This window comes from Spermophilus citellus (assembly GCF_964194105.1).
Source record: "Spermophilus citellus genome assembly, chromosome: 10".
Lineage (NCBI taxonomy): Eukaryota > Metazoa > Chordata > Mammalia > Rodentia > Sciuridae > Spermophilus > Spermophilus citellus.
Genome location: NC_138197.1, coordinates 36,058,463 through 36,070,681, shown reverse-complemented (window position 1 = coordinate 36,070,681; position 12,219 = coordinate 36,058,463). Strand labels below are relative to the sequence as shown.

The 12,219-nt window shown below is 37.5% G+C and overlaps 1 protein-coding gene across 1 annotated transcript; it reads right to left on the bottom strand.

The window, feature by feature from the left end:
* Window positions 1–222: 222 nt before the first annotated feature.
* Window positions 223–5,919, bottom strand: TMEM52B (transmembrane protein 52B; the record flags this gene model as incomplete). The annotated part of the gene is made up of 5 exons (XM_081311590.1): window positions 223–467; window positions 1,430–1,596; window positions 2,283–2,321; window positions 3,938–3,981; window positions 5,836–5,919. 5 exons carry the CDS (start codon window positions 5,917–5,919, stop codon window positions 223–225), a joined length of 579 nt encoding a protein of 192 aa, XP_081167716.1.
* Between the last annotated feature and the right edge of the window lie 6,300 nt (window positions 5,920–12,219).

Below are 12,219 nucleotides of genomic sequence, written 5' to 3'. Positions count from 1 at the left end.
CCACTGGGGGGAAACAATGAGTTCCTGATTAGAGAATGCCATATCAGAAAATGTATGTGGCTGGGAATGAAGAATTAGAACACTTCTTTTTGCATATACTAATAATTAGATGCTATACTAATCCTTCTAGGGGTTAGAAAATAAAATGTTCTATTTGTCTGGGGATGCTCAGGGACCCAGGTATTTTGTACTCAGTCCGCAGGTATAAAATCCAAGTTCCCATCAGTGGAAAGGCTGTTGTATTTGAGGAGATTCCTTCTCCACAGGAGGTATCTGATTTTCTTCTGGTACTGAGGGTAGATCAGGTGCTTTCTGCCCACACCTTGCTACTGTGAAGCGACTCATGTGAAGAGCTTCCTCATATCCTGGGAGGGTGTCCAGTGAGGAGGGCAATTGGCCCAGGGAGCTGTGGGAGCGAGTCACAGCCAGGATTCTCCGAGCTGCAGGGCCAAACACTGACTGCAGGGCTGCAAGGAAAGGAGGGATAAAGCTAGCATAAATGGGAGAGCCCCTGGCACCAGAGGCTTACATTGCCCTTAATATCCTTTTATTTTTAACATGTGTCCAAACTCATTGTCACTCCCTGCTACAAAATTTATGAAAATCCTGTAAAGCTCATTTAAAAAACCACCTTTAAAATCTGCTTTAAGATCCTGTCTTCTCTGATGTCTCTGAGTAATCTAAATTGTGCTCCCATAGCTCACAAGCCTGGCTCTTTCCTTTTGAGACTTAGATCCCTTTACACCAACCCATGATAGTAAGGATTCCTTGAGGATATTTATTTCTGCCCTATTTGTCACTGCTCTAAGGATGGCCAAGAGTAAAGGGGGGTAGGAGGGTGAATAACAGCACATCACAGTGTTCTTTCTAAAATAAATATCAGAGTGTTTTGCTATCTGGTTTTCTGCCTTGTATTTACTCCCTAATTTCAGGAAATATAAAGAACAGAAGGAGAAAAATAACCATATAACCATCAAAAGGACATTGGAGCTAAAATCTAGAGCACTAAGACTTGAAGAATACAGAATTGAAAGTGGGCATCACTAGTTTCTTTAAAGATACAAAATAGAAGAAATAATAGAAAATGTAGACTTTCATCTAATCTGAGACGTTTGGGGAAAGGGATATGTGCAGAAGGTAAAATAGCTTTAGCAAAATAAGGATCTATAAACTGCGTGAGTCTTCCTATAAAACATCTTCAACATTATCTCCAACATTTCACTTCTTTCTTCTATCAGCCTGACAAATAATTGAGAATACAGCATTAGTGAGAAGCCAGGTCCCTGCACCTCTGGACTTCTGGAAATTAAAACTACCCCAGTCCTAGAATATTTAATAGTCTTTGATCAGTGGTTCCATGCTTCTGTACTCCTGGAGTCATTCTTTTCAACCTGGATCCCTCTCTCATGTCATAAGGCCATGTACTCACAAGTAAAAGTGCTCTGGAGGGTGCTGTCATGATCAAAAGCGATGACTGTCACTTCGTAGGGCGGCTGGCCCCCATCTTCGCCTTGTTGCTGACGACCCAGGCAGCAGCGGAAGCACACTGAGGTCAGGCCACACAGGAGCAGCAGCGCGCCAATCACCACCAGCAACCTGCAAGAGCCCGCGGAGCAGGTCCCAGCTGGCTTGTTTCCCAGCTCGGTGCAATCAGCCTTTAAGGTCTGCCTTTTGATTCTCATGGATATTTTATGGAATAATTATTAGATTTTAATTCCAAGTCTATAGATCTTCTTATTTTGTCAGCAAGACCAAGTCAGTTCGTTAGAGCAAATAATAAGATATTTATGATAGGCGGAAAGGGCTGCTTTTGACTTAAGTAAATCCCCATGTAGAGAGATTTCTCAAGCCTACTCTGAGGGGAGGACACAATAATCTTTTGATGTTGGCTGAAGAGATCATAATAAAATAGAAAATCCTGGCATATTGTCAATTAGGTTAGTGATGAGGTAAAGAAACTTAACTATATGAAAATGTTAAGTAGGCACCTTTGCTTCCTGGTCACGATCTGTATTGAAACTTAAAAAAAAAAAAAATGAATGCTCTTAAAAATGAAGTGTCTGGGCTGGGGATGTGGCTCAAGCGGTAGTGCGCTCACCTGGCATGCGCAGGGCGCTGGGTTCGATCCTCAGCACCACATAAAAATAAAATAAAGATGTTGTGTCCACTGAAAAAAACTAAAAAATAAATATTAAACAATTCTCTCTCTCTCTTTAAAAAAATAAAAATAAATAAATAAAAATAAATGAAGTGTCTTTGTAGGTGTTATAACTGAAACTTACCATATATACCAGAGATGTACCCAGTCTGTGGTCAGGCAACTATGGAGAAATAATAAAGTGTGTTAAATTAAAAACCAGAAATATGAGTTACAGAGTTATAATAAACACAACATGGGTTGTATTATTTAAAATTCAAAGTAACTAGCCAATTCTATTGTGAAATGGTGTGTCTCAAATGATGTTTTATACTAGATGAGGGGCTTTGGGTAAATCATTTTATAAATCACTATAAAACAGATCAAAGTACTGATCATGAAAAGTGTTAATAGAAAATATATCCATGGCTACTGTAAATAGTTATGGTGAAAATTTCCAGGAGTGAACTTGGAACGAAATTGCTAAAGAGTAACCTTGAAAACAGATGTGAACATTAAGGTTTGCATAAATTTGAGCTTAATAAAATGTAACTATAAAGAAAGTTTCAGTTAAGAGCATGAAAGCTATCAAGTTTGTAATTCATGTTTCATAAACTCTTGCAACATCCTTATCATGAAAAGGGGCCTAAAGTGTCACATCCAGGGTCAAAACTGATAACAGATATCCACTAAGACTGAAAAGGAAGAAGGTAAAAAGCAGAGTCTAACTTTGATATTATGAAAACTAACTAAATATTCTGAATTAACTTTGGCAATTTAAAATTTTCTCTGGAGGATGGAAATATAGGGATTGCATGGGAGAAAGAATGAGAGAAGATCAGGAATTGGAGGAGGAGAAAAAGTATGTGTGCATCTCTGAGATACAAATTTTTTTTCATTTAATAATATTTTCTAATACGTTGACCTATTGAGATCTAGTGAAGCTCATTTCTTTATCCCTTCTTTAGTTATATATTCATAAAGATACAGTTTGTTATTTTACTGTACAATGTCTCCTCTTGTTTTTTTCACATTCACCATTTGTTCAGAACTCTTCTGGTTCTTCATCAGACTCAGGTTCTATAGAAAAGGACTCTTCCTAGGGTATATAGATAGAGTGTGTCAAGTAGCCAAGGTCCAATGTACATGTGACAAATAACCAAGACTATCACTAGTTCCCCCAGGTTCACAGACTTCTTAGCTCTTGGGAAACCTTTCTCACGGATAACTGTGCTTTCCTTCAGCCTAAACAGGTCTTTTATTCACTCTCTACTTTATCTTTTTTTTTATAGTTCCCAAAGTAGAATGAATCTCTTGCATTTTTATCTTTATGTTCTCTGTGTCTGCATAAGACCTAATAGTGGCAGGTTTAGATTAAGGGATAACTCTATCAAAGTGGTAGCTAAATTAAGTCTGCAATAAATATTAACATGTTCTAAAAACTAGAATATACTTCTTTGGAAATCACCTAAATAGCTAACACCAATGATTAGATACTGAATCCAGTCTGTCCTGATGAGTCACTGAGAAACATGGCTAAGAAAGTCTTTTGCAAGTCTCTGTGACTATTGAGACTAATTGTTCTGCTTTGATGGGAAGATTAGCTTGGGAAAAAGTACTGTCAGCAGTGTTATTTTCAGTCTTAGGATGACACATACATGTCTATGATTGTAGGTGATTGTCCATTTAAGTAGAAATAAAGGGAAGTCATAGACATCTAATGACATTTTGACCCGCATTTGGGTATTGATGCTTTTATCTGACCTTCCTTCCTCCCAGCTTGAACTCTCAGATACTTACTGTTCAGGATTGGCACAGTTCTCTTCACATCTTGCTCCAGGAAGCTGTAGAAAGGGAAATAGTCTCAGACAGGAATATTGTCTCATCTGCTGTGCTCAGCAGCCTATCAATCACCTCTCAGCGCTATGCTCTGTTAGATCAATTGGTAAAGATGAGGACATGGTCAGAAGGTCAATCCATATTTAGGACAGTTACTTTTATCACTCCCATGTGTGCTGACTATCATACTCGAGATGGGAGAATGTGGAAGGAGAAATATCTCTTCTTTTGTTAGTGGGTGAGCATCACCACTGTGGTGAATGAGAGGCAATTATGTATACCAATTTGTCTTTCTTAGAAATTTCCTGATCTGTCCTTCAGGATATCATGATTGTCCTCTTTATTCCTGCCTAGTTGCAAATTGAATTCCATCTCACTGCCCTGTTTTATGCCCACAATACATCAATAATTCACCATACAAGAGGGGAAGGGGAAAGGAACCAAAGAAAACTTACTACTGAATAGCTACCATTTGCCAGTAAGCCTGCTAAGAATTTTTAATATTTCATAACATTTCATTACAATAATCCTGTTGGTTGATATTTATAGCTTTGTTTTGAAAGACAAAGGGACTAAGGTACAGGTTCTAAAGTAATGTGACCAACTATGTATACCCTTTGATGAAGCCAGAATTCAAATCTGACTCTATCCTGAACATGTGTTGAATGAGTTGACACAGCCAATGACAAGTTTGTTCTAACAATCCTTCTATATTGCTATCAATTCCTTCCACTCCTTGAAAACAATACAGAATAAAGAAAGCTTCTACTCCTTTCTTATATATCTGGTGACTTCCTCCTTCAAAGAACCTTTTAGGTAAACTCTAGTTCTAGAAACCATTTCTTTTTGATATTACATTTGTATCTACTAGGCATTTATGTTGAGGAGTCAGGGGGTAGGGGGAATGCATATTCAAGATATATCAAGGGAAAAGGATTTTTAGAAGGACTAACAACTATCCTCTGAAGACAACATTTCCGAGATTCCTGGCTATCATTTTATTTTCATCTAAAATAGATGGCCACATCACAAATAATGGCTCTTTATGTTTCCTCAACCCATCTCTGATACTTCTGTTTCACTTTCTTCACTAACGGAAAGAGAAACTCCAGGTACTTGGAGGAGAAAATGCCACTTTGGGGGGCTTATTGCAAAATGAGGAGAAAAGAGAACTAAAAGAGAGAGGAGGAAAATGTAGAGATGGAGTAAAGAAAAAATACCAGAAAAAGAAAAATTGAATTTCCAAATATTGGTTAACTGGTAAATAGGAAGCAACACAGACAGACACTCTCTGTACAGGGATATGATACAACCCAGTTTCTGCATTTCTAGATTTCATAGCTACACAAACTTCTCCTTGATAATTGTTTAGGATCCCTTAGTTCATGATACCTTTCTCAGATAATGGATTACTCACAGTCTTCTGATTAATGGGAGAGAAACAAAAGGCCTAAAGAATTTTTAGAGTCCTCTTCCTTTTAATTTATTTCTGCAATGGAGGTATCTAAACTGCTGGAATAATATTAGTGCTGTCATGGGAAATTCCATTTAGTGGAATTGTGTATCTAGTATAATTTACTTGGAATTTCAAGGAATGGGTGATAAGATATGAAAAGAAGCACATGTAAGTGCACTTCTAAAGTACCATAGCCTACCTGTATCAGCAATCACCCTAATTTCTGTCCCCTCTTTCACAGGTATTACCAGTCATACATGTATCTATATAACCCTATAATACCACACTACTGGCTAAGTTCTATATTTGTCTTTTCACTCCACTTCCTCCCAAGTTCTTCTGAGAGTTTATTTACTTGAGGGGGAAAAAATGGCTTTTTCCTGTCGTTTGCAACTGAACTCACCTGGATGAAATATGCCAGGGCAGAGGCGGTCACGACCGGGACTGGGACTCCCATCAGGCTGAACACCTGCTCCTCCAGGATCATGCTCTGGGTATCTGCTGCCTCCTCTCCATGCTCTGAGCCATGATTGACGTCTTGATCTAGAATTGTCAAGGAGAGAAGCTTTTCTCAGTAATAAGTCAGTTTTTCTCTGTCTCTCTCTGCTTTCTCCTACTCTCTCTGATTTTTGTTGTCTATGGTCTTTCTTTCCTCTTGGTTTTCTTCTCTATTTCTCTTTTATAGTCTCCACATTTGCTCCCTTTGCCTTCTTTCCTTTCTTTCTGCTATCACTCCTTCCTGTGTTTTTAACTTTCTTTCCCCACTACCCACAGGAGAAAAACATTCAAGGAGGACACATTTGTCGTCTGAATTAGATATTGTTCTAATTGGTGATGAGAACTTCAGCTTTGAAGAAGATCAAAGGATTGCTGGTGACTAAATATGTTCTCTTCTCCCCAAAACTAGTAATTCTCTTGGTCATTCACCACAGCACTCCAGGGTGACTATTGAATGTTGAAAGTCACCCTGCCAATCTCCTTTCACCTCCCTCCATGTGATTCAAAACCCCCCTTCTTCTTCTCTGGAGCCCTCCCCTTCTATGTTGATAATCAACTCTCCTGGTTCTGGGTCATTTATTTCTAAACATTGGGGTAGGGCTGAGAGATTGCCAGATGAACTGGAAAGCTGTCCCATCTTTCAAGTAGGGAGGCTTGGAAATCAGAATTTCCAAATGCTATTAATGGCCTCCTCCTCCACACTAACTCCAGTTCCCATTGAAACAGGTTATGCATAGGCATGTTTTTGAAAACTAGATTCCAAGGTTTCTTTCTTTGTTTTCTTCATTGTTGTTTTTGTCTTTTTCCTTCTTTTCCCCCTACACTTCCCTATCTAGGTAAAGTATTATCGTGATCAAGGAATAGTTAGAATCTGGGCACAGTGGCATGCACCTAATAGTGCCAGCTACTCCAGAGGCCTAAACAAAAGAAACAGTTCATCCCAGGAATTAGAGACCAGCCTGGACAGCATAAGATGACCCCACCTCAAAATAGATAAGTAAAATGAAAAATAAGTAAAAAAAATATTGCCACTCAAGAAAATAAACTAAGATCTGAAAAAATTAAGCACATATGAAAAGGATATAAAATACTTACAAAGAAGCATATCTATAAGAATGAATAAATACTGTATAGATGAGTTATGCCTACGTAGGTAATCTTTTATTTAATCCAAAGTACTTGATAAGACAATTAAATGTTAGTTTACAGGGATATATCTATCTCATAAGAATTAAATAAAACCACATTTCAGATCCTTTATGACTCTGGAAGTCTAAATTATATGAAGTGGTTGTTGAGGGGATATTGCCTAGTGGGATCAAACATACACTAAAGGGCCCTCACAACTATGAAAATGTGATGAGAAGATGGAGATGGTGAACTTTATTTTTTTTTTTCCTTAGTGAAGTAAGATAGTGAGAGAATATCCTGGTATGATGCTGGTTGTTTAAGATTTATCAGTTTCAAATCTGTGAACGCTGACATTCTTTTTTAAAAATGTAAGGCTGTTGGGATTGGGACAAGTGTCCATTCCAAGTTTCAATAGAAAACTTGGCAAGGTGGAAGGCATTCTACAGGATGAGAAGAGTAGAACTTTAATTGTGGTCCTTTAAAAGCTCAATAATTATGTAATTCCCCCATCTCATTCATAAAGGAGTGGAATATCCACTCGACCTGCTTTAGATATTATTTCAGAGAGGAAATAAAATCAAAGACAAGAAGTGTATTTTGAATAGACTATTTCTATTAAAAACCATCATGAAACTTTCCCTTTTATTTTTCTTTCTAAAGAAAAGAAAAAAAAATCACTTGTTATCTCTGCGACTTTGGGCAGGTTATCACATATCTTCATTGACTCAGTTTTTTTTTTTTACATAAAAGAGGAGTAATAACATTTACTACTTATTACTTATTATTTATAGGCTTATAGACATTAAATAAGCTAATATGTATAAAATATATAGAATAGTCCTGATAAGTATTTTATGTGTTAGCTAAGATGATTTTAACTCTTATTTTACAAATAACCGTCACTTCTAATGTGCTGGATAATTAATGTCTTTTATGCCTCTTGTGTATATTTTTATACCAGTCCCTCTCTAAGCTACATTTTAGCTCTTCTAATAGTCTGGCTCTTGAATATTTTCCCATGTTAGCCTGTCAATTTCTTCCCGCAACCAGGCCGGCCTCCACCTGTGTGAACAGGTTTGCCAATGAACATGGCTTTTCCCCTCATTGACTTTCCTGCCATGTGACTGCCATCATCTTTTTGCCCTCCAGCCTTCTAACAGGTTAGAACAAAATAGCCTTCTGTTAATGACTGCCTCAATATTTTTCTTTCATGGAATTACTATTGCCATTTCTCCCCAAAGCGTTCACTGGGGAAATAAAACAACTTTTTATTTTTATCCTAATGAGTGTGATTATGTCTTGTGACAGTTTTAACTCCGAGGTCAATTTTTCTCAATGCCTCCACATGGGGAGTGATGACAAAGGAAAGAGAAGACTAAAGAAGGCACCCATGGGATAGAGACAGAAAGGCAAGTAGCTGGAGTAGTGGGGAATGACCTCATTACAATCCTACACAATCTTGTGTAGTTCCATTAAGCCTGTGAATCATTAGCTTGCACTGTGCTGTTAAGGACTTGGATTGGAACCAATGAGAAGTGCTTGTACATGGACCGTCTTGCTTATGCTTCAGGGAATTGTTGTACAACCTCTGTGACAAGTTTAGCTAAAGAAGTGCTTGCTTCTGTTTCCTTTGATTAGTCTCTTTTTGACCTTGGCTAACTCAGGTCACCCACCCTCTCTGTGCTTGAGTGAAGTAGAATCCAGGACTGTGATTACTCTGAGGCATCAATATCAAGCTATAAAGGGCTGATCAGTGGACTGGGCCAAAACCATGAGGTCAAGAGTAGATGAGATGGCAGAAGTCAGTCCCTTCTTAAAACCTCTGAAAGCATCTGTCTTAGGAGCCAAGATCGAAGCATAGGTTTTAAGTGGAAACCTCACAGGCACTGAAAATCAGTAAGGGGATTAGATTTAAGGAAGCTGAGTAAGGCAAGAAGGATTGAGTTCATAAAAGAATGAATTAGGTTTATATTCTATAAAACTTATTACCATAACCATGTGAGTAATAATATAGAGCAACACATACTTGTTATCTTGCATCTATGAATCAGAAGCTTGGGCACAGTTTAGTTGGGTCTTCTGCTTAGGGTCTCACAAAGCTGAAATCAAGGTGACTTCTGGCCTGCATTCTCATCTGAAGGGTCAAATGGGGGAAGAATTCACCCACAAGATCCCTCAGGCAGAATGCATTTCTTTGTGACGTTTGTGTCAGTGTAAACTTGCTTTTCTAAATCTAGATGGAGAAATAGAGATAGCAGAGGGAGAGGGTTTAACATAGTAGTCACTACATCTTATGTAATCACATATGCATGATCACATACATTCTATCACTTTTGCTGCTCTTCAAGTCAAAGTTCTTACTCATGTTCAAAGGGAAGAGATTATCCTGAACCATGAACACCAGGAGGAGGGGTCAATTGGAGACTTCATAGGTATGTCAAGTCTGCCCAGGTATCTGCCACACAAGGATTATAGACTGTGTTCATGGACATTTAAGAACAGAAGCCAAATGGCTATTGACAGATGGACAAATAAAAAAATATGTTCTATATGTACATAAGGGAATATTATGCAGCCTTGGAAAACAAGGAAGTTCTAATACATGCTAAAGCATGGATGAAACTTGAAGATATCATACAAAGTATAATGTAACTCAAACACAAATTGACAAAATATTTTATGCTTCTACTTACATGAAGCATGCTATAGTGTATATTTTGAATGTCCCCCAAAGATCTATGTGTCAGAGGCTTGATCCCCAGCCTGTAGTGGTATTGGGAGATGGTGGAACCTTGAGGAGGTGAGGCCTAGTATAGGAATTAGGTCACTGGGGGCATGACCTTGAGGGGGATATTTGGATACTGGATCCTTCCTTCCTCTCTCTCTCTCTCTCCACTTCCTGTCTGCCATGACGTGAACAGCTTTGCTTCACCACATGCTCCCTGTCATGGTGTTCTGCTTTTCCAAAGACTCTAAACAACAGTCAAAGACCATGAACTGAAATGTCTAAAATCATGAGAGCCAAAATAAACCTTTTTTTCTTATAAGTTAATTATCTCAGGTATTTTGTCACACTGATGAGAAGTTAGCACAAGGCATCTAGTTCTAGCAAAATCTGGAAACAGAATGGTGGTTTCCAGAAGAGGAAGAAGGAATAGGGAGTTGTATATATCAGAGTTCTCTAGAAAAGTAGAATCAATAGGATGTGTACATACATAGAAAGAAATTTATTATAAGGAATTGACTTAAATGTTTATAGAGGCTGAAAAGTCCAAATCAGAAGTGAGGGTCAGTAGCCCGAGGGTCCAGGAGAACTGATGGTACAATTTCTGTCCAAAGGCCAGCAGGTGAAGAAGACCCAGAAGGGCTAGGAGAGGTAGTTTTTACCCAAAGTCCATATGCTGAAAAATTTTTTCTAATTTGTGGGGAGGTTAGTCTTTTTGTTCTTCAATCCTTCAGTTTTTGGAAGAGATCCACCCACATTATATGTTGAAATGTGCTATATTTTACTAATTAATATGTTCATCCCATCCCCAAACACCCTATCTTGGCACCTGATGGCCCAAACAAAACTACCTGTAACATTCACCATCACAGGAGTTATTTATTGGGTACAGAGTTTCAGATGGAAAAGATTTTAAAAGTTCTGGAGGTGGATTGTGGTGCTGAATGTACAACAATACAAATTTAATTAATTCCATAGTGAACAGTATGTCTGAAATGGTTAAAATGGTAACCTCTTTATGCTATGAAATGTTAGTGGCATGTTAAGTAACTATGGGAATAATAAAGTGTCCTTTTTATTTCAGGATCTATTAATTCATTATTAGATGGAATTTCCTAAGATTTTATTCAAGTGTGAGTCACCATGGTTGTTTCAGAAATGTGTCCAATCAGGACCTTGCTTCCTGGCATTCACATTCCAGGGAACTGGCAAGGGGCTTGGTGATAAAGGTAAGTAACATTTTCTGGCTACCAGCTGGTTTGATAAGGATGTATTTGCTACATGTTGATAATTGTGTGTGTGAACTATGTCACAGAGCAAAACATTAAATGGCAAAGAAGCTGTTTTCAATTTGGTATTAGATAGACTGCACAGAAAAAGAGAATGCAGGGAAAACTTAGGGAGAAGGAAGAAAATGGAATCCTAATGAGACTGTCAATATTGGTTATTTTTACTAATTAGTTTCCTAGAGACTTTATTTATTTTTCCATTCTTCTGTTAGCTATCTCTTCCTTCTTTTTCTTTCCTTTTCTTTTTTCCCCCCAAAGTGGTTTAAAGCAAATTTTAGAATCATGTTACCTTTTATGTAAATACTTCAGAAAACATTTTTAGAAGATATGGATATTTTTTAGAAGATATGGATATTTTTTAGAAGTGCACATACCTTCAAAGAGATATTTCTTTTCTGATGAGGTGATCATGAAGGAAAAATAGATGAGAAGTCTATCCACGAATCCATGTAGTTAGACATACTTAAGGGGAGTGCACAGAAGAGTGTTTGTGACCTGAGTCAATCACTGGTTAGACCAAAATGTATTATTTGCTGGGCAACTTATCTGTGCTAAATATTAGAACTAATAATAGTTATAACAAATATTTATTGAGTTCTTGTTATATTTCAAAAACCAAATTGAAAACAGCTTTTCACTTTCACGCATTGTCTCATTTGAATCCCTATAGCAACATTATCAAGTAGACATTATCTCCACTTATAGACAGAGACATTGATCAGTGTTAAGTAATTCCCCCAGAGGAAAGACCAAGGGAGATATTTGAAACTTGCTTATCTAGTCCAATAGTTCTCTCTGCTGCTGTTATATGGCCACTGTATGAAATAGTACCCCAAATTCAGTTCTAAAATTACCCAGAGCACCCTCTTGGAAATGGGAGTCATATGTGATTATCAATTAAAACAATGAGAATTATTAAAAAGTGTTAATTATAAGATATTATATAGTTTTCCACAGCAAAAATTAACAAGCAAATGTGAATATTGGGCTAAATGAACCCTCTTCCACAGATTTAATATGACTTACTTTCTGTGAATTTTGGCATCCTTATCTAATGAGTATATACAACTTTTTCCCTCTAAGACTCATGGAAAATACGTTTTTCCTTTCATAAATTGCTTACTGAAATATTAGAATCCACCAC